General features: G+C 42.9%; 1 protein-coding gene across 1 annotated transcript; it reads left to right on the top strand.

The window, feature by feature from the left end:
- Nucleotides 1-968: 968 nt before the first annotated feature.
- Nucleotides 969-22,934, top strand: nnt (nicotinamide nucleotide transhydrogenase). Its single transcript, XM_040198331.2, has 22 exons — nucleotides 969-1,083; nucleotides 2,782-2,998; nucleotides 4,257-4,489; nucleotides 4,707-4,924; nucleotides 5,162-5,249; nucleotides 5,341-5,429; nucleotides 5,627-5,814; nucleotides 6,019-6,152; nucleotides 6,238-6,429; nucleotides 7,530-7,683; nucleotides 8,639-8,800; nucleotides 10,947-11,057; nucleotides 13,120-13,265; nucleotides 13,430-13,625; nucleotides 14,186-14,419; nucleotides 15,240-15,400; nucleotides 15,602-15,781; nucleotides 16,038-16,197; nucleotides 18,091-18,172; nucleotides 19,184-19,302; nucleotides 19,733-19,848; nucleotides 20,693-22,934. The coding sequence occupies exons 2-22, from the start codon at nucleotides 2,845-2,847 to the stop codon at nucleotides 20,840-20,842; spliced, it is 3,267 nt and encodes a 1,088-aa protein (XP_040054265.2). The 5' UTR covers nucleotides 969-1,083; nucleotides 2,782-2,844; the 3' UTR covers nucleotides 20,843-22,934.
- Nucleotides 22,935-23,822: the final 888 nt, after the last annotated feature.

Here is a 23,822-nt window from a genome sequence, read left to right as displayed (position 1 = left end):
GAATATCTATACACTACTATAAGGGAGCTAAGTGTCAATGCAAGTTCTGTCACAATGCCACACTTTAATTGGGAAAGAATCTCAGTTAATAAGCCAATAAGCTTTTACACGTCTCTACAAGCACAGAAACACAGATCCTCTGCCCCTGACAAGCACAGGCTTAGAGTTTAAGGCTCATGTGTAGTGGATGACAGAGGTAACGTGATGTTTCAAAAAAGTATAAAAATCCAAAGTACTTGGCGGAGATTCAACATAACCTTATTGTACTGTACTTATATAAACTACATAAGTGTCCAACAAACGAGGAGTAGGTGACAGCGTTCCACATAAACGGACAAACATTTTCAGGAGATGTTTGGCATTTCAACATTAGCAGCGACTTCCAGATATGCATCCCACCTCTCTCCCAATGTGAACTGGTAAAGAATGTGATGGCCCGTGCCCCCTTGACAGGAATAGTCAGCCCTGTATGACAATTGCATTCAGATCTATGAGTGTTAATTCATTTGGAAGTCCATTTCATTTCTGTTTGGCTAGAAGGAAAATTAATCTCTTGATAGTGGATTTATGGTGGTAAAAGAGCGCCCCTCAGTGGAGGCATCGAGAGTTGCATCATTAGTACGTTTTGGACATGGTTTTGTGACGCCATTTCTAATATAGCGGAATACACGTAAATGTACAGCTCATTAATACTAATACTATTTTTTCATTATTGCAGGTGTTTATGCATGTTTTTTCTACTTAGAAATGGACTCGTGCATATTGTTCCTGCAAAGAGGATCAAACAAAATGTCAACATAAATGATGAAAACAAAAAATAATAAAGCTAAAAATAAAACCTTAATGTTACTTCCAATCAATGAAATATTTGGTTAGCTGTCGGCAAAACGTGACCTAAACTACATCGGGCCTGTGAATGACATTGTTTTGCTTCGCCGGTGACAGCGCATCAAAAGTCTTCGGATAACCTCTGACGCGTCGTCCCGTATGAGCCAATAAAACGCCTTCCTCAGCCCACCTGACGTCTTCTTCCGGGTCGACAGCGAGTTCCTCTGCTGCACAGAGCCAGGACTGTTGGCAAAGGTCAGTCGAGTTGTCCTCCGCTAACTCCAACCCATTCTCACTTTCCGCTGTGCATTTTGGTTCGTGGTGCATTTCTGCGCGTCTGTAGGGAGATGTTTTTTTTTATTCATACGTCTCCTTTGCGTCTGAAAGATGAGCGTTAGCTGGCGGCTAAAGCGCTAGGTCTGCTAGCTTATGTTAGCTTTCATCCCCGGCTACATGTTTGCAGACAAAAGGAGACCAGTGGAAGGCACAATAACTCTCGTTTATCTGACACTCACGGATAATATGAAATAAGCACTATAAATGCATTAAATTCAGCCCTTTTTACTGTACGACACACCATTGTGAGGGAAGTGTTGCTAAGGAAACCCTAACCCTGATTTATCGGTTTATTGGGTTGTGAACGTTAAAGAAGCCGTTAGTTTGAGGCTGAGAGGCGTTCAGGGTCCTGACCCCGGGTTTAATCTGGATTTTGGACAAATCATAACACGTTTGCATTGAAATCCCATGTTTATATGAGTTATAATTATATAAAAATGTTTTGACCTTTGAATGTTTTGACTATTTTTTTTTAAAGCTCGTCATACTTTTTGATGACGTGGTAGTTTTCCTCAAATGAATTAAGAGTCCTGACCAGACGCACACATTATTTTCCACCTTTTCAAATGTTACTCTGCCGATGTTTTTGTGATGTTGAATGACATTTTTTAGTTTTTGTATTGTTTGTTGGAAAATATGTGTACTTTACAACATCAGCCTGGTCTCCCTTTAAATATATCTGTAAGACTAAAGGACTAAAAGTGGTTGACATGACACTATAAACCACATTCAGCGCAGGCGAGAACTACTCTGCTTTATATGCGTAAGCTTTTCCCCTTGAGTTTATTTTGATTGGAAGCAATGGCATATATTAATACAACATAAAAACTACATGTAGTACAAGTGTACTAATAACAGGAACTTGTTTTTTCAGTCAAAAACCCAAAGATAATTTTCAATGACACAAAGGGAGAAAAGCAGCACATCTTCTTGTTTGATCTAATGCAATCAGAAAATGACGCACGAAGCATTTTACCTTAATAAATGACAAAGGTTGTAATATTATGCTCCTCTTGTATCAACACTGATGACTTTTTATAATTTATTATGTTTTAAATTGAGTTTTCCCCCTCGTATTGATTTGTTTGACCTGAACTAAAACAGCCTCTATGATCTTTATTGCCAGTCTACTCCAGTTTAACCTTCCCACAACTAAACTATCCCAGTTGGTCTCAGTTCCTTTATCTCTCCTTTTACAGTAAACATGGTGCGTCCCCCTTTCCTTCTAGCGCCTCAGTCTTGTTCAGTAGGCTGTGGTTTAAAGTGGTGGCGTTTGTCCTTGACGTTAATTTACAGATGTGTCCGTTTATGTTCATCTTTGGAAATGGGACAAAAGTGCACATATGTCTCGTGTCCACAATGTGCGCCGGATTTAGCTGCAACGGCATGTTGGAAAGTGTGACTTAAACGTAGGTCATTAGTGCGTGTTTGATCCACAAGGGAACGGGGCAGGACGCGTTTCTGTGAAACTTGAGCACAACTTAAAGTCCTACTTTTTCAAGAGCGTATTTGCAATTTTGAAAGTTTTCCATACTTGCGTCCTCTTATTTACCTTTCACCCATAACCCCCCCCCCCCCTCTGCTGGTGCCCTTATCGCTGCCTCGTCTCTTCCCCAGGAGGGGTGTTGTCTGTCCCGCTGAGCTCCTCCTGCTGTGTTCGTGTGCGTGTGTGTGCGCACCATGGCGAGCCTCCTACGCGTCGTGGCGGCCAGCTGCTCGGCCCCTGTTTTCAGCGGAGTTTCCTGCGCGAAGCTGCAGAGCGGCGTCGCCATCAAATCCTCATGCCTTCGCTTTTTCAGGACCCATCAAGCTCTCGGGCGATGCGCCGGTCCAGGTGAGACACTCGACACATTTGGCACAACAACTTGAGACATTCGTCGTATTTTAAGGATCTCCGCGGAGCACACGACGAAAGGTCAATAACAACATGAACCGTATATATCTACAACATTTACGTGTGTGCTCGTGTAAAAGCCAGCAGCAGCTGGATGCAGGAGCTGGGGGTGGTGATCGCGCCGACGTCCCTCTGTATGTGCAGGTGGGGGTCGGTGAGGGGCGCTTGTGACCGGTTCATGCTGACATTCCAGCAGATCAGCCAGTGCCAATAACAGCTGGCAGCCTCTATTCTGGACACACAAGTATCCGCTTACATACAGGCTCGTAAGGGGGGGGGGGGACAGCACAAACACTTCATATAGACGTGCTTATGAGCTGACCTTTAGGAAGCCTATAGACGTCCACTAGAGCGAGGCAGTGCGTCGGTGTGAACTTTGTCATGGACCAACTGACTGCTGCGGGCCGTCCCAACTCATGAAAGCACTACAGACTTGGCTGTGCTTGTATGTCGGTCTGTTGGACCAGCGTTATGACATGAGTACAGTAACCATGCCTCTTGGTTTCTCACACACCTTCCGCCCAATGGAACAGAAAACGGGGCACCACTTTGCATCAGTGGGGTCGAGCATTCTATCCACGTTGGCTTGAGTATTGTTTTTAACGTTAAAACAGCTGCTGTGCATGTGCGTCCTCGTGGCCGAGCATTTTTCTTTGACGTTGACGCGGGGTTCATAAATGTTCATGGTAACTCTACAGGGACATCTAAATCAACCGCTAATGTGGCAATATGCACGGCCGAAAAAAGATAATACTTGTTTGATGCTGCACTATTTTCATGGCTATGTTGTTGTCTGCCCAGCTCTCTGACTCTAATAACATTAACTGCTCCGGAGTTACATTTTTGGGCAGACACAATGCACTCTGGGGTGTTAAATGATTTTGCTATGCTTTTTCACAAAATTAAAGTTGTTTGAGGACGGGTCACCACAGCAGGGAAGAGACTCTTGTGTTTATTTATAGTCAAGAACACTCAGAGAATGAGCTGGAAATTTTTATATAAGCCGACACAACATGTGGACGGACTGTTGCCTGGACTCTAAACCTGAATAAGAGTACTAAAAAAGACACTGAACGAACCGGCTGACAATATTATTAGCTCATTGGTGTATTCATTGTATCTCTCTTGACTTGAGTAAAGGAAAATATCTATATAGAACCCCCTCTAATAATAATAATAATAATTTGTCTTCCAACAGCCGGTACTCCGTACAAACAACTCACAGTCGGCGTACCAAAAGAAATCTTCCTGAATGAGCGTCGCGTGGCGCTTTCCCCCGCTGGTGTCCAGGCTCTCATCAAACAGGGCTTCAACGTCGTCGTGGAGACGGGAGCCGGAGAGCCTTCCAAGTTCCACGATGAGCACTACACCCAGGCTGGAGCAACAATTAAAGACATTAAGGATGTCTTGGCATCAGATGTGCTGGTTAAGGTAGGACTTCTTTTGGGGCGGGGTGATGATGATGATGATGATGAGTGTTTGTTACTTCTATGGGAAGGATGAAACCTAGGATGTCCTTTCACACCCGCTGCTTCTCTCACTCTCTCCTGAAGTTGAATAGAGTGGGATTAACATTCTACCTTTTTTTTTTTTTTTTTAACCTGCACCGATCTCGTTCTATTTCAATAATTATCTTGTGTGCTTCCAGGTTCGCGCTCCCGTTTTCAATCCTGAATTGGGCGTCCATGAGGTGGAGATGATGAAGGACGCGGCCACTTTAATCAGCTTCATCTACCCAGCTCAGAACCCTGAGCTGATGAACATGCTGTCCCAGAAGAAGGCCACCGTCGTGGCTATGGACCAGGTGCCCAGGGTCACCATCGCCCAGGGTTACGATGCACTGAGCTCCATGGCAAACATTGCAGGGTGTGTACATGATTCCTTCAAGGGAAGTCGCTGTGTTAATGGCTTCTCCTCTGGAGTCACTCACTGATGTGATTTACTGTCAATTTAACAGTGATCGTGCACTTTCACATGTGTTCAAACGATTACATTTAAAAACAAATTCACAGGACATGTTAATTGCTTACAGTTCATATTACTATTAATATTGCATGACGTTTAATTTGATCATTTCCTGTGATTTGCGCTCCCTCATTTCAGGTACAAGGCGGTTGTGTTAGCAGCCAATAACTTTGGTCGCTTTTTCACTGGACAGATCACAGCAGCAGGGAAAGTGCCACCTGCAAAAGTGAGTGTTCCTGCATTCTAGGTTTCTTTTGGCAGAAAATAGTTTTCTTTTTGTAAGCTTGAATTCATTTTCATGTATTCGTTCTATTTAGGTTCTGATCATTGGAGGTGGAGTGGCTGGATTGGCTTCAGCCGGTTCTGCCAGAGCCATGGGAGCCATCGTCAGAGGATTTGATACCAGGTTTGTTTTGTTTGTTTTTTAATGGCACTGAAACAAAACTTGACTACAAAACACACTTGAAATCCGGTAAATTTCAACAGAGGTCTGTGCGGTTTTAAGGGCAATGTTATTCCTTCATATGCAGTCCCTCGTCGAGATTTTACCTGACAAAAAATCAACCTGCTCTCCTCCCATGCCACCCCGTTTCTCTCTCTCAGAGCTGCAGCTTTAGAACAGTTTAAATCTCTGGGCGCAGAGCCACTGGAAGTAAACATAACGGAGTCCGGGGAGGGTCAAGGAGGCTACGCCAAGGTTATGTCGAAGGAGTTCATAGAGGCGGAGATGAAGCTGTTTGCCAAGCAGTGTCAGGAGGTGGACATTATCATCACCACTGCTCTTATCCCTGGTACACACAAACCCATAACTACTGTACATTATGAAAAAAGGAATGTGTGAAGTAAAGAACTATGAAACCAACAAAGTAACATGTGAAACCATTCACTAATTTTTGATTAAGATATTCAGTTTTTGAACACTGCATTTGGCCATGGTGATTATGTCTTCTTGGCTCAGTGTTTAATGTGTGTGCGTGTCCGTTATGACATTGTAGGAAAGCGGGCACCCATCTTGATCACCAAACCGATGATCGAGAGCATGAAGGATGGGTCTGTGGTGGTGGACTTGGCTGCTGAGGCCGGAGGAAACATTGAGACCACAGTACCCGGAGAGCTGACGGTGCACAAGGTCAGCTCTCTCTCAAATGACAGCCTCGTTTATAGTATACTGTTTTGAAATGTATTTGTATTGACTCATTTCCCTTTTTGATTAGGGTGTAACCCATATCGGCTACACAGACCTGCCCAGTCGCTTGCCAACGCAGTCCAGCACGCTGTACTCAAACAACATCACCAAGTTGATGAGGGCCATCAGCCCCGACAAGGAGAACTTTTACCTCGACGTCAAGGAGGCGTTTGACTACGGGACCATGGATCACGTCGTCAGGGGATCTGTTGTCATGCAGGTACAAAGTGTGATGAATAAATAGGATCCATGAAGTCATTCATGACATCATGCAAAACAGGGCAGCAGGTCCGTTTCATGGTCACTAGATGTCACTCTAAGACAAAACGGTCTATTCTCTTTACGTCTTATTACCAAAAATGTCTCAAAACAAGTAACCGTTACAATTTAAACTTTCTCTCTATGTGTGAATAAATTACTTGTCAAGCTTTCATTTGTAACTTACATCTCACCTCAATATGAAGGTCTGCTTATGCTGCTCTAATAATCAGATTTAAGTTACTTTAATCGTTGACAAGATCAATAATAATGGCCTGCTGTCATTGACCTCTATTTGCTTTTTCGAACTATCCTTTTATAAGTGCACGTATCAAGCGATAAGTAATTAATCCAGAGCAGCTAGTATATTCCCTTTGTTGTTTCTGCATTTTTACGATTGATTATATATTAAGCAGATTAAATTTCCTCACTTTTCTACATCAAAAGATTTCCCTTATTTGTTGTGTAGTAATTAAAGTGTTGCTCGAGTAATGTTTTCTGCTGTAAAATGACCTGATAGCTACAGATATGGGTCGCAGTTCTGGAAATTTCAAGTGGATCTTTACTAAAACATTTGTTGCTATGTAATATGTCGTTGTAGAAAAAGAAGAAAAAAAAGTTCTCCTGAATTTGGATATTGGTACTTGTCTGGAGGACGTTTACATTTTGCGTGTCTTAAATCGTAGATCATTTAGACATTTTTTAGGAGAATCTATTTGCTGTAATCAATCTAAGGGGGCTTCATTTTTTCTTTCCTTTTTAAATCAGTTTTCTGAGGGTAATATGACCTGTATCTGATACAACGGTCCCACAGATGAGGCCAAACTGCAGATATTACTTACTTTGCTTACCAATCATTAGTTTGCTCGCTTTGATCTTGACAGCGTAGTCTAATGTTTCAGAGATTTACAAATGCAACAGATATTGTACAACATCAGGGGATGAGATCAGGGAATACAGTGTGCAACACCGAGCCATTAATATCCCGCATAGGAAAGCTTATTTGTTTCCCCTTCTCTCTTCCAAATCATACCTTTCTGTCTCAAATCTTGTCCCCTCCAGGATGGAAAGAACTTGTTCCCCGCTCCCCAGCCTAACAATGTGCCCGTTGCAGCTCCTCCCAAACCCAAATCCCTCCAGGAACAGGCGAAGGAGAAGGCTGCGCTGGTCTCCCCCTTCAAGGCTACACTCACTACTGCTGGCATGTACACTGGAGGTTGGTTGAATGCGCCATTAAATGTAGATTTTCTGGTGAAGAAGAGAATTCCCCAAGATGCTTCACCTGAGAACCTTGCTCATATACAAGAAATGTTCTTGTTAATTGTCCGCATTGGTGTCGAGGAACTTCAAGGTGCTTCAGAAGGTGACTCATAGGGTAATAATCAGTTTTTTAGACCACTGCTGGAATGTGCACAGGAGGCGAGAAGTGACACACACACACACACACACACCCTGTTAGTGTCAGGAAGTGTGCATTGTAAAAAGAAAAAGTGTCCCGCTGAGTGTGTGTTTGAAGTAGGGCTGTTGTGAGTGGTTCCCATGGTGCCACACAGCGCTCTGTGTTAAGCGTGCCACATGCAGTTAATGTGGTTCACACATTGTTTAGGTGCCGGAGTAGTTTCCTACTTAATGGCAGCACACCGCTGCTGGTTTGAGCTACTCTTTTTATTATTTGAGAGCTTGCTTCATGCTGGTTACGTGCTTATTAGTGCGGCAGGTAATGCAGTAATTTTTTATCCTAATCGATTGGCCGCCATGGAGACTGACAGCTCCTTTTGCTTCACCAGACAGTTTGCTTCATGCCCCCAGACAAATTGCTCTTTGACTGATAATTATACATGTCTGAGGGAGTAACAGGAAATAAGGCAGTCGTGGGTGGTCAAGTGCTTAACATTTCTCGCAGTCAAATAAAATGTGCAAATAGTAATAGTGCAAAAAGGAAATTCAGAGCTAATTTATACTAATGAAGCTATTACTGTTCGATCAGAGGGGACAAAAGATGATAAAAAAAAATGAAAAGAATGTTTCCAAGATTGGGCACCAACGCCCAATTTTCTTTTCCTAAATGTGTTGTTCACCAAATGTTTAACTATTGAATACCCCCCAGATGTACGGTTTTAAGTGTTCTTTAGTTTTTACAGTAGCTTTTTTTTTTTTTTTTCTGCAAACAGGTGCTGCCACCCTGCTGGGTCTGGGTCTGTCCGCTCCGAACGCCGCCTTCACGCAGATCGTCACCACCTTCGGTCTGGCTGGCATCGTGGGATACCACACGGTGTGGGGAGTCACTCCTGCTCTGCACTCTCCACTCATGTCGGTGACCAACGCGATCTCAGGTTGGTTTCGGTGTCTTTTACAAACGACCTTCGGTGTAATGCCACCTGGGACTAGACCGCTGCAATATGATGTGAAAACTTAATGCCAGATTAAGTCTCGCAGTCATTATTTAAGCAACAAAACCCCATTGAATTCTAACCCATTGGAATAGATAAAATATATAATAAAAATATATAATATATATATAATATAATATAATAAAATATAGAATTAAAACCAAGCGAGGAGATCAAACGTACAGCCGTCCTGCAGGTTTCTGAGTCCAAATAAAAACTTAAGAGATTGTTTCCTGATTGTCTGCTGCAATTTAACACTGAGGGGGTTAAGAGGTTAGAGAGGCGTGTGTGTTCTTGTGGCTTTGATCTCACTTAATACCCACACTGAGGTAGGAAGTAACACACCGTCGCTGATCTTTGGGGGTCAGGGAAGTCATTGCTCATTTAATCTCGCACACAGCCGGACATGAGGGCTCAATTGTGGAGCTAAGCAGTGCAAGAGACCGCTGTTCAAAACGTTATTACTTAAACCTATAATCTTCACATTATAACACTTGTTCTTCTGAGTGTTTTGTGCTTTTATTTTCTATCACATTTGGTTGGTTTGAAGGTCTTTCTACTAATACTCTACTCTCTCGGTGTCTGCCCTCCATTTGTCCTTGTTTCCCCGTTGAGATATTTTCCATTCATATTTGGCGTTACTTTATCAGTTTCTTTTTCTTTCCCTTACTGACTGTGGGGATGGAAACAGTGAGATCAACATAACTCTTGTTGTGCCAGGCATTGTAAAGACGCACACTCAGACATTAGGGAATCCTATTGGAATTCAAGGTTTGAGTAAGGGACAGTTGTATTCTTTGTGTGAAGATTAGTGACTGACTGGTGGGTCATCTGGATGTTCTTCACACACTCGTATCCAGTTGCTCATTGAGGCACAATTTTATACCTGGTGTCTGATAGAAATTCTTTAATCTACTTGAGCGCACTGATTCACTGTCGCACGGTGCCTGTAGCCTGGTAGCTGATGTTTATCACAGCGACATTGGCCCACCCACTATATGGATGTTTCATTTGGTCTGTGCACGGATGCCTTTTGGCTTTCTTTCTGGCTAATCTTAGTTTATTCTTGGTTTCCTTTTTTTTGGTTCAAGTAAATCACAATACAAAGTACGCCAATTCTAGACGGGTACAGCTTTTATATAATCTCATAGTGAGAATTATTTCTTAAATAATGAAAAGTTATTCAGTTAGATCCAGCCAGACATTTTGATTGCCAATCTTTTTCAATAAATATAAACTACATATTTTCCGGCAAGAGGTGTCTTTAAGCAATAGTTCCTTGGCAGTACACACTGTCTCAAAAATGTTTGTTAAAATCATCAAGAGAGTAGCCTATTCGGTAGTCATAGGCATGGACTGACACTGAGGACAAAGAACAAACGAATGCACAGCCACAAATACTGTGATTTATGAGGTCACTTACCATAAATAAATGTATGCAATATATACAGTATACGGAACAAGATTGTATCTTATGCATGCGTAGATTTGCATGTATGAGTTGGCCTTACGGTCAATGGGCATCAAAGGCATCCCAACACACTTTAAGGTGTAATTGCATCTATAAAATAGTTGGAAAGGTGTCCTCAAATGTTTCATTTAGTTGTCTCGTTCTAATCAGATTGATGGGTCAAACTTCACATTTGTCTTTTATTTAAAAAAAATAATAATAATTCTAACCTACACTATTGATTACATGCATGCAGACGCACACTCTGCCTGCTAGTCAACATAAATTGCACTCAAACACAATTTCGTGTGACTGCAGGCTCACTGGCTGCTGTGTGCGGCATCCTACCGCCTGTAAGTCATTACAGGGCTGATTGTTATCAAGGTTTCCTGAGCCTCTTTTGGTAAATCTCTAAATCTTTCTATTTCTGTCTTTTTTCCCCCAATATGGGAAGCAGAACAAGAATTCTGAGCTTAAAAAACAACTGCAAAATTCCATTGCTGTTACACAATGCAAACTTTTACGACTGAATTAGTCTGTTGTTGTTGTTGTTGTAACACCTTAACCAGGGCTCACTGTTTGGTATAACGAACTATGAAAGCGCAGGATCCTGAATACGACACTATCGTTGTTCTGCAGGTCTGACTGCTGTGGGTGGTCTGTCCCTGATGGGAGGCGCCTACACCCCAACGAGTTCTGCCGAGACACTGGCTGTGCTGGCGGCCTTCATCTCCTCGGTCAACATTGCTGGTGAGTCACCCTGCATGTGGACGCCTCGCGGTGATCGCTGCCAGTTAGTCCCCTTTGGCCAATAAAATATCATCTCTGGCTGGAGATTGATGTGCTTTTTATATTGATTGTACAATAACATGCTGTCAAGTCAGGTTTTGCAGCAGCCGTCTCCACCACCTGCTCAGAACGGAGACCGTGGCTCTGGCCTGGACTCCAGACGCGTGTACACACACACACACACACACACACACACACACACACTCCTGCTATTTCCCTTGATAATTCCCATCATAATGACAGTGTTCCTGGAGTCTTTTAGAATGCTCGTCACTCTCTAATAGTCCTGGGAAACGGCGCGTTCCTCCAGGCCTGAGACATGAATTTGTTTTAACTTAACTAGTTCGCTCACTGCTTGACATCAGGGGAGACTTCGACACAAGCAAAGAATTACAGTTAACTTACACTAATCGATCCTTTTTCCCATGTCGAAATGCAGCCAAGCTTCTTTGAGTGTTTGTGTGGGAGACCCCGGCCACCACAAAGTTTTTCTTTTTGAGTTCATTCAGCCGTAATTCTCCGACCCGCTGGGTTCTTGTGCCAGCGCTGTTCAAACCACCCATTAGTTTTTTTAGATTTCCCTCAACGAAGGCATGCTGAAATACCACAGCCTTTATAGACCTACCTAGTTTCATTTTTGATCTCCTACATGGGTTCGTTTCCACACGCACATTTCTAAGCAGTTGACCGCATTACCCATAAACCCCTGGGAACAAGTGTGGGGGGGGCGGGGGAGAAACATTCCATGGAATAGGACAAAACACAATAGTGAAATTTAGCTCGAATAAAACCGACCCTGACATTTTTCAGTCTTTTTGGATGAATAGGTCCCTGGCCGCAGCTTCTTGTTCCCTTTGTGGCTGCGCAGCTGAAAGATGTGGGAATGCATTGAAAAACACCTACAAGTCTGAGTATCTTTATTTAAATATGTTCAGTTTCTCACAATCCATCTGCTAAGGTTCAATATTAAATTCCGTATGTTCCTTTTACTGGAACTAGGCCACTAATTTCAGTCAGCGCAAAATCTTATCATTCACTTATTCAATTTATAAATGACTTGTAACTATGTTCATGCACCAGAGGCCTTGATTTTAGCCACAACAGTTTTGTAGCTCTATTGATGCCAATGTTAGTTGTCCAGAATAAAATATCTCAACCACTATGAGACCAAATGTCTCAACTACTATGAGACCAAATGTCTCAACTACTATGATGAATCCTATGATGTCTTTTTTTAAAATTTGTTAGCCATTCTCGTCCATCTCAGGCTGATTTATTTCAAATCACTTTGCCAATCCATCATTGGGTCAAAATGTGCAGGATAATGATAGTTTGCTGATAAAGAATTATCTAATTGTCTAATTATTAGGCTGTGTGCCTAACTGTGGAAGTGACTAGCATGTACAGTAGAGCGTCTTTAATCAATGGCCTTATGTTGGCCAGTGTCACTGATGCTTTTTTTCTGTGAAGCTTTCTAAATATAGTGTCAGCAGACCCCTTCTGGGTTAGAAAAATAAAACAACCAAAAGCAATGAGCGGATATTGGCTTTGCGTTGTTAAAATACATGAACATTCCTTCATGTTAATATATTGACACAAATTGGTCGGCAATAATATTAGTCAGATTTGGTTTCACAAGTTTAATGCCAGGGGGAAAGAGACAGAAATGTGAACTCTTGTAAAGCAGTGAGACACCGTCTGCTCCCCGGTTTCACGTATTTGAGGTTTTCTACTTGAAATATTTATCTTGACATAAAGTAGACTCATTAATGTTCGAACATTGGTTATTAGGCTTGGCAACATCATTTTTTTGCCATTGACTGTAACACCTGTTGCCTAAAAATAAATATGCACCATGTTCTTAAAGTGCCTTTAACTCACTGCCTTTTAAGTGTTGAGTTTTCTTAACATTACCGGTGTTTTTTGGTTCCGTAAACCTTCCCTTCTGGTAAAGGAGATTTTACACCCATTTTACTGGTCTTTTAAGTACGAATGCACTAATTTGCCTTGTCTGTTCAACCAGGTGGTTTCCTGGTGACTAAGAAGATGTTGGACATGTTCAGGCGTCCCACTGATCCTCCGGAGCATAACTACCTCTATCTGCTTCCTGGCGGCGTCTTCCTCGGGGGCTACGGTGCCGCTCTGCAGTCTGGGTACAACATCGAACAGGTGCGAGAGCATGTCTGAAATGCCGTGACCACTGTGCTTTCCCGGATGAAGCACAGGCCTCCAAAGAAATCACTTGGCCTCATTTTTCATCCCGTGACCCCTCAACCGTGTTGTCTATAAACCTCCATTTTACCCATGCTCTGCCTCCCTCTTTCTTTAACCAGATGATGTACCTGGGCTCGGGTCTGTGCTGCGTTGGTGCCCTGGCTGGCCTTTCCAACCAGAAAACAGCCCGTCTGGGTAACACTTTGGGTATGATGGGAGTTGCAGGGGGGATCATTGCCACTCTAGGCGCCCTCAAACCGAGTCCCGAGCTCCTGGCGCAGATGAGCGCGGCCATGGCTGTAGGTGGCACCACTGGTGAGTCAATATGAAGGAATGTCCAAAGAAGGATGCAGCAGATTTACAGATACTTTATTCTTATACTCACGGTGTTGCAGCAAATGTAGATTTGCTTTGTCATTTGTTTTGCATTGTTTGTGAGGATCTGCATGTTTTGAAAGCCGGGCCTGATTTAGCCGCAAGTGTGCAAAGGGCATCGTTCTCTGATGTTTACATCAAACACCACATGAGTAACACTCCGACAGACACAGGAGGTCTGTCAAAATGGTCAGCAGCACGCATTACTCACATCTTCTTGCTGACTCACAACAGTTTTATCACTTAAATGCTAATTATTCCGAGACTAAACTATCCAAAAAGATAGTGTGCACACACACACTATGCGTAGACTTCCTCACAAACAAGGAATTTCCCCAAACAGGCCTCTTCAAACACCTGGTTCCTCAGATGGACCCACTTCCCAGCAGTCCTCTTGAGTGTGTTTGCCTGCATGTGCTTGTGATTTGCATGTTATTAGCATGTGGGTCTTGCAGGGACGCTGCACTTTATTTGTTATTTCTCTCTCTTCCCCCTTTTAGGCTTGGCCATTGCTAAGAAGATCCAGATTACTGACCTGCCCCAGCTGGTGGCTGCCTTCCACAGCTTGGTGGGGATGGCCGCCGTGCTCACCTGCGTGGCCGAATACATGATCGAGTACCCCCACTTTGCCACAGACCCTGCAGCCAACCTCACCAAGATAGTCGCGTACCTCGGCACCTACATCGGCGGAATCACTTTCAGTGGCTCTTTGGTTGCGTACGGCAAACTGCAAGGTGAGAGAATCAGTCATGTGCGTTTTAATATTCCTGTGCAGAGTAAACCATTACATTTCCAGTATGCTGGGAATTTTTATTGTATTTAAAAATACAGTTGATGGCAGAAGTAGACAAAGAGTATGTCTGAACTGCAAAGTGTCTTTGGGATTTGACCCACCTCTTTAAAGTGAGTTACTTCACATAGGATAAGTTGGGCGAACTTTTTACGGGGGCTTAAATTGGTAGTAGTTTGTCCAGTCCATGAAATATGTTCACGTGAGCTGTATACCTTGGTCCACCTTTTCAAACATTTTCATAACATTTTCACCAAAACCTTTTCCCGATATGACATTTTATCTTTTCTGCGGTACAATCTAAAGTTATTTTCTAAATGCATGGTCAAAATGTTAAATGTTTTAGAGGATCAGTATAATATAGTTAATGTCAATTTTACCCAGATTAATCGTGACATCAAATTCTTATATTGTCCCAAGCTCTGATTTTTCCTGCCGACTTGGCTGAACTGTAGCAACAACGGGTCATACTCCTGTATGCTGTAAAAGGGGAAAAAGAAAAAAAACATGGAGTGCATCAGGTTCATGTGCTAGCATCGGCCCCAGCACCGCTCTCCAATTTCTGTGTTTACTGCAACTGTTTCATGAGGGCAAATTATGGGTGAACATGACATTCAGCTAATTGCAAGTCTCACTTGGTAATCCTATTCAACCCTTTTTCCACTGCTTGAATTCATGCTTTTTCCAGACAACGGTTACAGCGTTTTGATGAATAAGTGCAATTATTATTGGGATTTTATTTAAAATCCCCCCTCTTTATGCAGGTGTTCTAAGCAGTGCTCCCCTGGTGCTCCCTGGTCGTCATGCTCTGAACGCCACTCTAATGGCAGCCAGTATTGGTGGGATGGTTCCCTACATGATGGATCCCAGTTACATCACAGGCATCACCTGTCTCGGATCTGTCTCTGCTCTCTCCGCTGTCATGGTATGGCGCGTGCAAAATCAGCTAATTGAATTCATCATCATCAATCTTAAATAGAATTGAATGTATAATTTATTGTGCATCTGTGTTCCTTCCCTTCAATCTATAATGCTCACCAATAAAATTACATCTGCTCCATCGTTCGCTGTATTTAAGAGCGAATCTGATGACCGTATTGTATAGAACTCCTCCTGTCTCCTTTAGGGTGTAACTTTGACGGCAGCTATTGGAGGCGCTGACATGCCGGTGGTGATCACCGTGCTGAACAGTTACTCAGGCTGGGCCCTGTGCGCCGAGGGCTTCCTGCTCAACAACAACCTGCTGACCATCGTCGGCGCGCTCATTGGGTCGTCCGGAGCCATCCTGTCATACATCATGTGTGTGGTGAGTGGAGACAAATTTTTATATATTTTTTTTAAATTCCTAAAGCAACTGTAATTGTTGAGCTGCCGCACTGGGTCTCCGCAACACTGCTGTTTCATTTGATGAGTTTAACGCGGTTGTTCCTCCCTTTTCCACCAGGAGGGACTCTAACTTTACCACAGCAGAGTCCCACTTGTAAATAAATAAATCTCCGGTCACAAATGTGTTTTTTGAAGAAATATTAAGGTAATGTAAGGAATTCTTTCTCCACTCTCAGGCTATGAACCGCTCACTGGCTAACGTGATCCTGGGAGGCTACGGCACGTCCTCCACCGGCACGGGAAAGCCCATGGAGATCACAGGGACGCACACCGAGGTCAACGTGGACCAGACAGTCGACATGATTAAAGACGCCCAGAGCATAATCATCACTCCAGGTACAAGCAGACACACCGACGCACATTGCAGGGGCTTGTGCGTGAGTGGAACAACATGGTACTCTAACTTTGCCAGTCATTCCTTAGCATTAGCAAAGTGTGTGTTCTGCTTATTTAACCTTTTCTTCACCCATGTTACATCACCTTTTTGTTAGGCTAATTAACAAAGTCCCGGTAGAGTTGAAACACACACACACGTACAAGGTTTCTGTGTGGTCGTCCCTCCCAGGTAAATAGACATTCTACAGTGTGGCGTATATATGCAAGGTCAAGGGAAAATGAGGGTATGCTTGGTTTATGTAGACATTTCAAACCCTATGTTCATAATTGGACTCTAGCTCTTTTTTGAGGGGGTTAACTTGGGGTTCAACCTTTTGTTCCAGGTACATGCTTTTCTTTTTTTTCTTTTTTCCACGTGTCTTCTATAATGTTGGATAATAATAAAGACGCGTCTGAACCTCCCACTTGTAGTATTGCGATGGTCCTCTGTGCTGCTATCCTAAAAACCGTGATTTGTGTGGCCCGGCGATATCTCACTCCCCTCCCCAGACGGTTTCAAGTTCCCAGGAGTTGTTTTACTCACGTGGGTACATGTAAACACAGACTAAAGGCATCCAGCCTGCAAATTGCCGATTCCAGCCACACTGCTGGGTTCCTATAAACAAAAAATAACTCTTCAGAGAAAACCCTTGCAATTTACAGGAATTAAAGTGGTCACATGGTTGAGAAGTGGAAAATAAGTGATCCATGTAGCATGTAGATTAAACCATCTTTTTTCTTACTTTTTCGAGACCAACAGAAGACAAGAGCAGATGTAAAAAGATTTTTGTTTTTGTTAGACTAGTTATATGTAGACATAAACCAGTGAAAGGTCAGGGTTAGTAAAGTATAAAACCAATCACCATAGAACTTGTAAAAGTAACTTCATGAATGGAGGATCGGTCTATTCAGTAATCCTTCTCTTTCCCTTTTGTAGTGATCAAACCAGATAGTTTTTGTCCCCAGTTCGGGCCTTCAGTCTGCCCGCTTGTTTCTATTTTGACCAATCTCTCTAATTGGAGCCGTCAGAGTCACTTTGCCTGATTGCCATCTGTGGAAACTGTTAAGAGTCGGCCTGATAAACATTGTTTTCCTGGCTTCGTCTGGCCCATCTCCGCATGGCCTGGACCCACTTGTGTTTTTGTTTCAGGAGAAACTCTACAGAGAATGTGGAAGGAAAGAACCATAATGGAGAGAACAAAAACCATTAGATTTTTTCTAGCTGGACTGGTTACAGTCAATAAAGTTTTATTCCTCTTTTCTTTTCCTCCTATGCTGAAGTTGAAAATGTCTGTTTGACTGGTGTGCTGTAACAAGACAAGTTTCTGACTGGTTGTTGTGACAAGGCTCGTAAACGCCACTGGACCGTTTGACGTGTGTTTGTGTGCGTCTGATAAAAATCAAGTCCCACACACCAGCAATATTAAACACAAAGACGGCCCGGCTTAGAGAGCAGAGCCTATATTGCGTTTATGGAAATCAACTAAAAGGCAATTAAGATGAATAGCAGCTACATGATTTAAATGATCAGTTATAGTTTGGAGGGGTTTTTCTAGCCATCGTTCAACCTGAAACTGCTGAAACTCGGCAGTGAAATAATTATTTAAAAAATAAAAAATAAAGGCGGTCAGAGAGTTGAGCCACAGTGTAGAGCGTAAACTTGGTTGTCCAGTTAAAGGTTGCTTTAACTGTGGTTCCTCGCTCTGTGTGCGTTTGGCCATTTTACTCTAAGAATGACTGGGAACTGTGTGTACCAGAAGATGTTCTTTGACAGGTGAGTTGCAGTAAAAGCTGTGCGGTCATACCCCGCTTTAAAATCATCTAATCGCCTCCTTGTGTTAAACTGTCTTACAGGGTATGGACTCTGCGCTGCAAAGGCCCAGTACCCCATTGCTGAGTTGGTGAAGATGCTCCAAGAAGCTGGCAAGAAAGTCAGGTAAATGGGTGATGAGACTAACGATACAGATCAATAGCTTGATCGATAGACTGACGGAAGCCCGATTTAAAGTCCAAAAATTGCACACGATGAAAGATGTAAACCGAGGTGTGGTTTTTGAGTTTGATGACAAGGAGATGGGGCAGGGCGGATGGGAAGAGACCTGTGTGCGAAGAAAGAATGAGGAAACGTAAATGTGAGGGGAGGGACGAGGTACAGCACGCATAATAGTCCTGCCTCTGCTGTTTGATCCTGGATGTTGCAGCTGCTGCTACTTAGAGCATTTGTACTTGATTAGTGGAAAGTGGGTGGTCAGAAAACAAGCCTTTTACCTTGATGTCTTTCCTCTTTTTCTCCATTCAAATGCCCTCTCGAATTCTTGTCGTCTTTTTAGCATTCGTACCTGCCTGTGGAATCCCTCCGTACATCCACCTCAGTCCGGAACATGCAGTTTTATTCCTCATTTTGCGTTTCATATTATTGAGTCTGCAAGCGTGACACTTGTCTCTATGCCCTTTTTAATGGATGTTGTCTGAATGGCATTAAGGGCAGAAAATAACTTTTCCATTGGCAGCCGCGGTCACTAATTGATCTCAAAACCCTCTGATATCTGAATCCGTTCTCAACTCGCCCCGAAAACTGAAGAAATAGTCTCCAAATGGTGAGAAGGAGACATCGAATTGAGTGGCTGGTGTTAATTTAGTACCCTGATTACATGACATGCCTAATTGAGTTTGAGAGCTCTGTATACCCAGTCACACACGTGCGTAGACACTCAAGCAATAAGGCACAGTTGAGGGTTGCAGTGGGAAGTTTGTGTGTGTGTGTAACCAGCCTATAATCACAACCATCTCTCTACTTCACTTGTACAAAGCCTCCATTTTACTGTTTCTCTGCCCAATGTGATTCATTTTGATCCCATCTCGGTTGAGATTTGAGAAAGCCAGATTATAGTTAATGTAGAGCAGTGACTTTTGCTTTTAAAGTGCTCGTTCTCTTATGTTGTCACAGGTTTGGTATCCACCCTGTGGCCGGTCGTATGCCGGGTCAGCTCAATGTGCTGTTGGCCGAAGCTGGTGTCCCGTACGATATTGTCCTGGAGATGGAGGAGATTAATGAAGACTTCTCTGGTAAGATCCAGTCCTTTCTGTCTTTGACTCTACATGTGATACCATTCAGGAATGGTTACGTAAAAAGCCTGTAAGCCCGGGGGAACCTGTTGGATTAACTCTGCTGATAGCAATCTGCCGACCAGAAACTCTGAAGCTCAAAGCTTATCAAGATGTTTATCTCCTTAGTTCACAGTAGTGGTTTCATAGTAACTCAGGAGGTGACTAAATATCTCTTGTTCACGGGTTCCTGAAGTCTCAGCCGGTCGCCTGGCAACCTGATGGTGATGGCTTGACTGCAGTTAAACCACTAGATAACTTGAGTTGATAAGAAAAACATTGGAAAAGATGCATCGTCATGGAGACAAAGGCCGATACAAATAAATGCACTTTTACAAGGTAGAAGTATAGAGATAAGTTTCCTGACTTTAATTGTTGGATGTCCAACTAGAAACTGACCTGGTCCTGGTGATTGGGGCCAACGACACAGTGAACTCTGCCTCCCAAGAAGATCCCAACTCTATCATTGCGGGAATGCCCGTGCTGGAGGTCTGGAAGTCTAAGCAGGTGAGACATCTGGCACATGTATGTGTGATAATGAGGTCGCCCTGAAGCCCAAAAAGATGAAGAAGACTGCAGTTTACAACAACTGGAATGCTTATTTACCGCCACAAACGAATATTGGAGCCTCAACCCGTAGAGGGGCCTCCTATTTGAGAGCGTGCACACACACACAATTGTAATCGCCTTCTCACACACACACACTCGGGCCCTCATGCATAGAGGCAGATTGTTACAGTTCCAGGTGCAGTCCCATGCTGATCCCATTAGTGGTGACTGTGTCGCTGTGGAATGACGACACTCGGAGCATCCCACTGGCACCGATCCGAAATCTGGGATTTATACAGCGCTCCCATTTGTTTCCACGCTTTCCTCCAGGGGAATCAAAGTGGACATTCCACCCAGCCACACACACACACACACACTAATATGGACGCACACAGAGACTCTCATACAGGTGCACAGATACATTCACGCAACAACAAAAAATTGGCGTTTACAGAAAATACACACAAATGCTTCAAATTGTGCAAACACAAGCTAACAAACATTGACATACTTTACTTTTACAGATGTTAAGGCCATCTTTATCGAATTAAACTTCCACATCATTTAATCATGTCTCCTGTTGGATGAACAGTACTTTTAATGGAAAACAACATTGTTGAATATGTAAATCACCGAGCAAACATCCCGGCTGCAGCTCAAGATCTAATGTAGCTGGACAGACGCCTTCGTGGACGAGCGAATGCCAGGAATAACTGGAAATGGATTTTTCTTTAGAAAATTGGGCTTTTCTGTCCAATCTGAGGCTAATGAGTGCACGTGACTGTGTCTCCTCCCGCTCTAGGTGGTTGTGATGAAACGTTCCCTGGGTGTGGGATACGCAGCTGTCGACAACCCGATCTTCTACAAGCCCAACACTGCGATGTTGCTCGGCGACGCCAAGAAGACGTGCGATGCCCTTCAAGCCAAGGTTCGCGATTCCCAGAGCCAGTGAGGCGGACGTCTCGACCAAGAGCACACGTGGAGCGAGGAAGGTGCAAGACGATGAGTCGGCGTTTTTCCCAAAAGTATCTCCACATCAAGATGACCATTGTCCGGTTGTGACTCCGCTCGTTGAGCAATGACGATTCAAACGTTTTTGGCGCACCCTTCCTATTGTCTATAAATAAAATAAGTTTCGATGCTGTAAAAAGAAGCACGCTTGCGCGATAGGAGCCAAGCAGGCATAACTTTTATTTCTAGATATTAAAGGAAGGATGGGTCAACCATTTACTGTGGAATCTGGGGAGCAACCGACGATGTCATCTTCATCACACCGGTATTAATGTAAAGCAATGCAACATCAGAAATGTAGATGCAGACAAGTAAAATTTCACTTACGTTTTTAGGAAATTGTCAATAGATGATAAATGTTTAGAGTAATTGAAAATGAAGAAAAGCAGTGTGATAAAGGTGAAACCCAACAGAAAGAAACATAGGCACCAACGGGTTTTTTTCCTCCAATTTTCCTGTATTATTGTACGGTAATTTGGTTTTCCCTTTTTAAATACAGATCATACATACAGGTCATTTTACTGTCGTGCTAATGTCTCACCGTTTACTGTTTAAGTAACTACAAAAAAAGCAGAACAGTAGAAACATTTTTGTAAAGTTTGATCATTTCCACTTTTATAGGATACTAAGATTTTTGTATTCGGTCTAATATAATAATAATCATGTTTAGAAGGCATCGCCAGCCACTTTTGTCTTGTCACGTCCACCTATGCCTCTAGTGTAGCAGTCGCACACAGATTAAAATTCAACCCGCTTCTATGGAGCATTTATTGCAATGAACCAAATGGATCTGACCTTATTAAGCATGACTCCACCGCAGTAATGTAATGCTAAGAGAGCCTGCACCACTCCTGCATCAAACACTCTTGTGTAGCTGAATGGATTTAATCATGTTTTTGAACCAGGTGCATCAAATCATCCTGTTCTGATGTTACAGTACATGGGATGCTGGCATTTTGGCCTTTACGGTAAAGAAGGATGTTATTTTTATGAAGTCTATGTGGCTCCATCCCCTCCAATTTGACTGTCATTATGTTTCTAAAGGGAAATGAAGGATTGTTTTGTAAACGTAAACCTGACTTGTGCGAGGAGTCAAAAGCAAAATTTCACTTGATTCAAAATACATAAATTGTTTAACATTGTCACCAAGAATTTCCAAATTGTTTATCATTTGCTGTAATCGTAAAGCCCAAATGTCCCTTTTGGATTTTACTATTATAAAGGGAATAGTTACTGATAACCTCCAAAGAAGTTTTGAAAGATCACTAACAAAATGACCAGCTCCCACTCTACACTTAACTATTCTGAACCAGAAACTCAGTCCTTGTTTGATTAGTAAATAGTGTTCTCTGCCATCACCTTTTTCATGCATTTCACGCTTTTGATGGTACACGGTTGGAGGAACAAATGGTTACCGGTTAGCAGTCTCTAGTGCTGTAAGAAGTTAGATGTAGTTTCATCCTGGGACCTGATGCATTGACCAACTATCCTACCTCTACCTAAAACGACCAATAACAGAGGACTGTCATCTGACCAATGATGGTTGTTTAAATTTCCCACAGGACGACTAACCGACAAGTCTTTTCCATCCACACCCTGAAATTCAACCAGTCGACTGTCACGTGTCTTAAACTCGACCATTTGCCTCTTGTGTTCTCATCGCGTTTTCAACCATCAGACCTCAGCCTGCGGCTCAATAGTTCAGTGTGTGTGTTGTGCACGAGGGGGTTATTTTTCTCATGAATACATTCTCTTACAACTTGAGATTTTGCTTACTTGCTGTACCTTCTTGCCATTTTCAAGGTATTGATCAAATTAGAAAATATTAATAGTTCTGCCAATGTGCACCCTTATGCCCTCGACCTTTTTGTCTTCAAAAGGAAGTATTTTTGTAAAGCGGCACCATGTTTGTGGGTTTTGAGGTTGTACAATGTTTCAATGCAACGTTTAGGAGAGGACATGTACTGTAAATGTTTTTTCCCTAGTTTATCATAGAACAATTTCATCCCTAATAAATCTGTATTTACACTCTTTTTCCTGAGGCTCTTATTCCTTCCCTGACACACACTTAAAGTTGCGAATGAATGAATTTTTACAACAAACAAGTTGATCAAGAGTATTTCCCTGATGTGCACCACTGCTTTGATGGTTATGTTACCTGCCCGTCTTCCTACGATCGGGTTGAAAACTATTTGTATCCCCTGGGTCGTTTAGCATTCTTTCACAGTGGGTTCACAACATTTAGTCAACACTTTGTGCTAAAAATCTGCATTTTGATCATTTTGAACATAGTTGAAGCAAGCGGCTGGGTGCAAGAGATGAGAAAATAACAATCATTTTTTATTTGTACATTTCCATGCTGCGGTTTCCACATTTTTAGCACACTTGAATGCAACTGAAGTGCTCAGGGTATCCTTGCATCCTATACATCTGCATAGTCTTCAAATCATACCTTTAATCAAAAGGCCATTGAAAACTCAAGTGTGTTTTTACTTTTTAATCATCTTTCTTCTCTGCTGTCATGCAACGAGCTTCTCTTCTACTCAGAGATAATCACAGCGGCTCGTTGTTGATGATGAGCGACAACACTGGTTGGTAAAACCAACTCCGCAGCCTCAAAGTGCCAGTGTGCAAGCGAATGAGATCGCATGATGCCATCATGAGGGTCAGGATAATGACCGAAGTGTAAGTGCATCAGTTTGTGAGATTATTTTTCACCTACAAGCGGCACTTGATTGGCATTCATCAGCGGGGAGTGAACTGGAGGTACTTAGCAGAGGAGTGGTGCACACAGATTTAGAGATTGGGCGCTAGATAGACCATTAAGATGGGGATTGCATGTGTGCGCCATGAGGGTTGCTTCATCGTGCAACAAGAAGCACTCAGACTGTTATCTAAAGAGAGCTGTTACTCCCACGGCA

The sequence above is a fragment of the Gasterosteus aculeatus genome, chromosome 14 (assembly GCF_964276395.1).
Source record: "Gasterosteus aculeatus chromosome 14, fGasAcu3.hap1.1, whole genome shotgun sequence".
Lineage (NCBI taxonomy): Eukaryota > Metazoa > Chordata > Actinopteri > Perciformes > Gasterosteidae > Gasterosteus > Gasterosteus aculeatus.
This window is presented reverse-complemented; position numbering and strand designations above follow the sequence as displayed.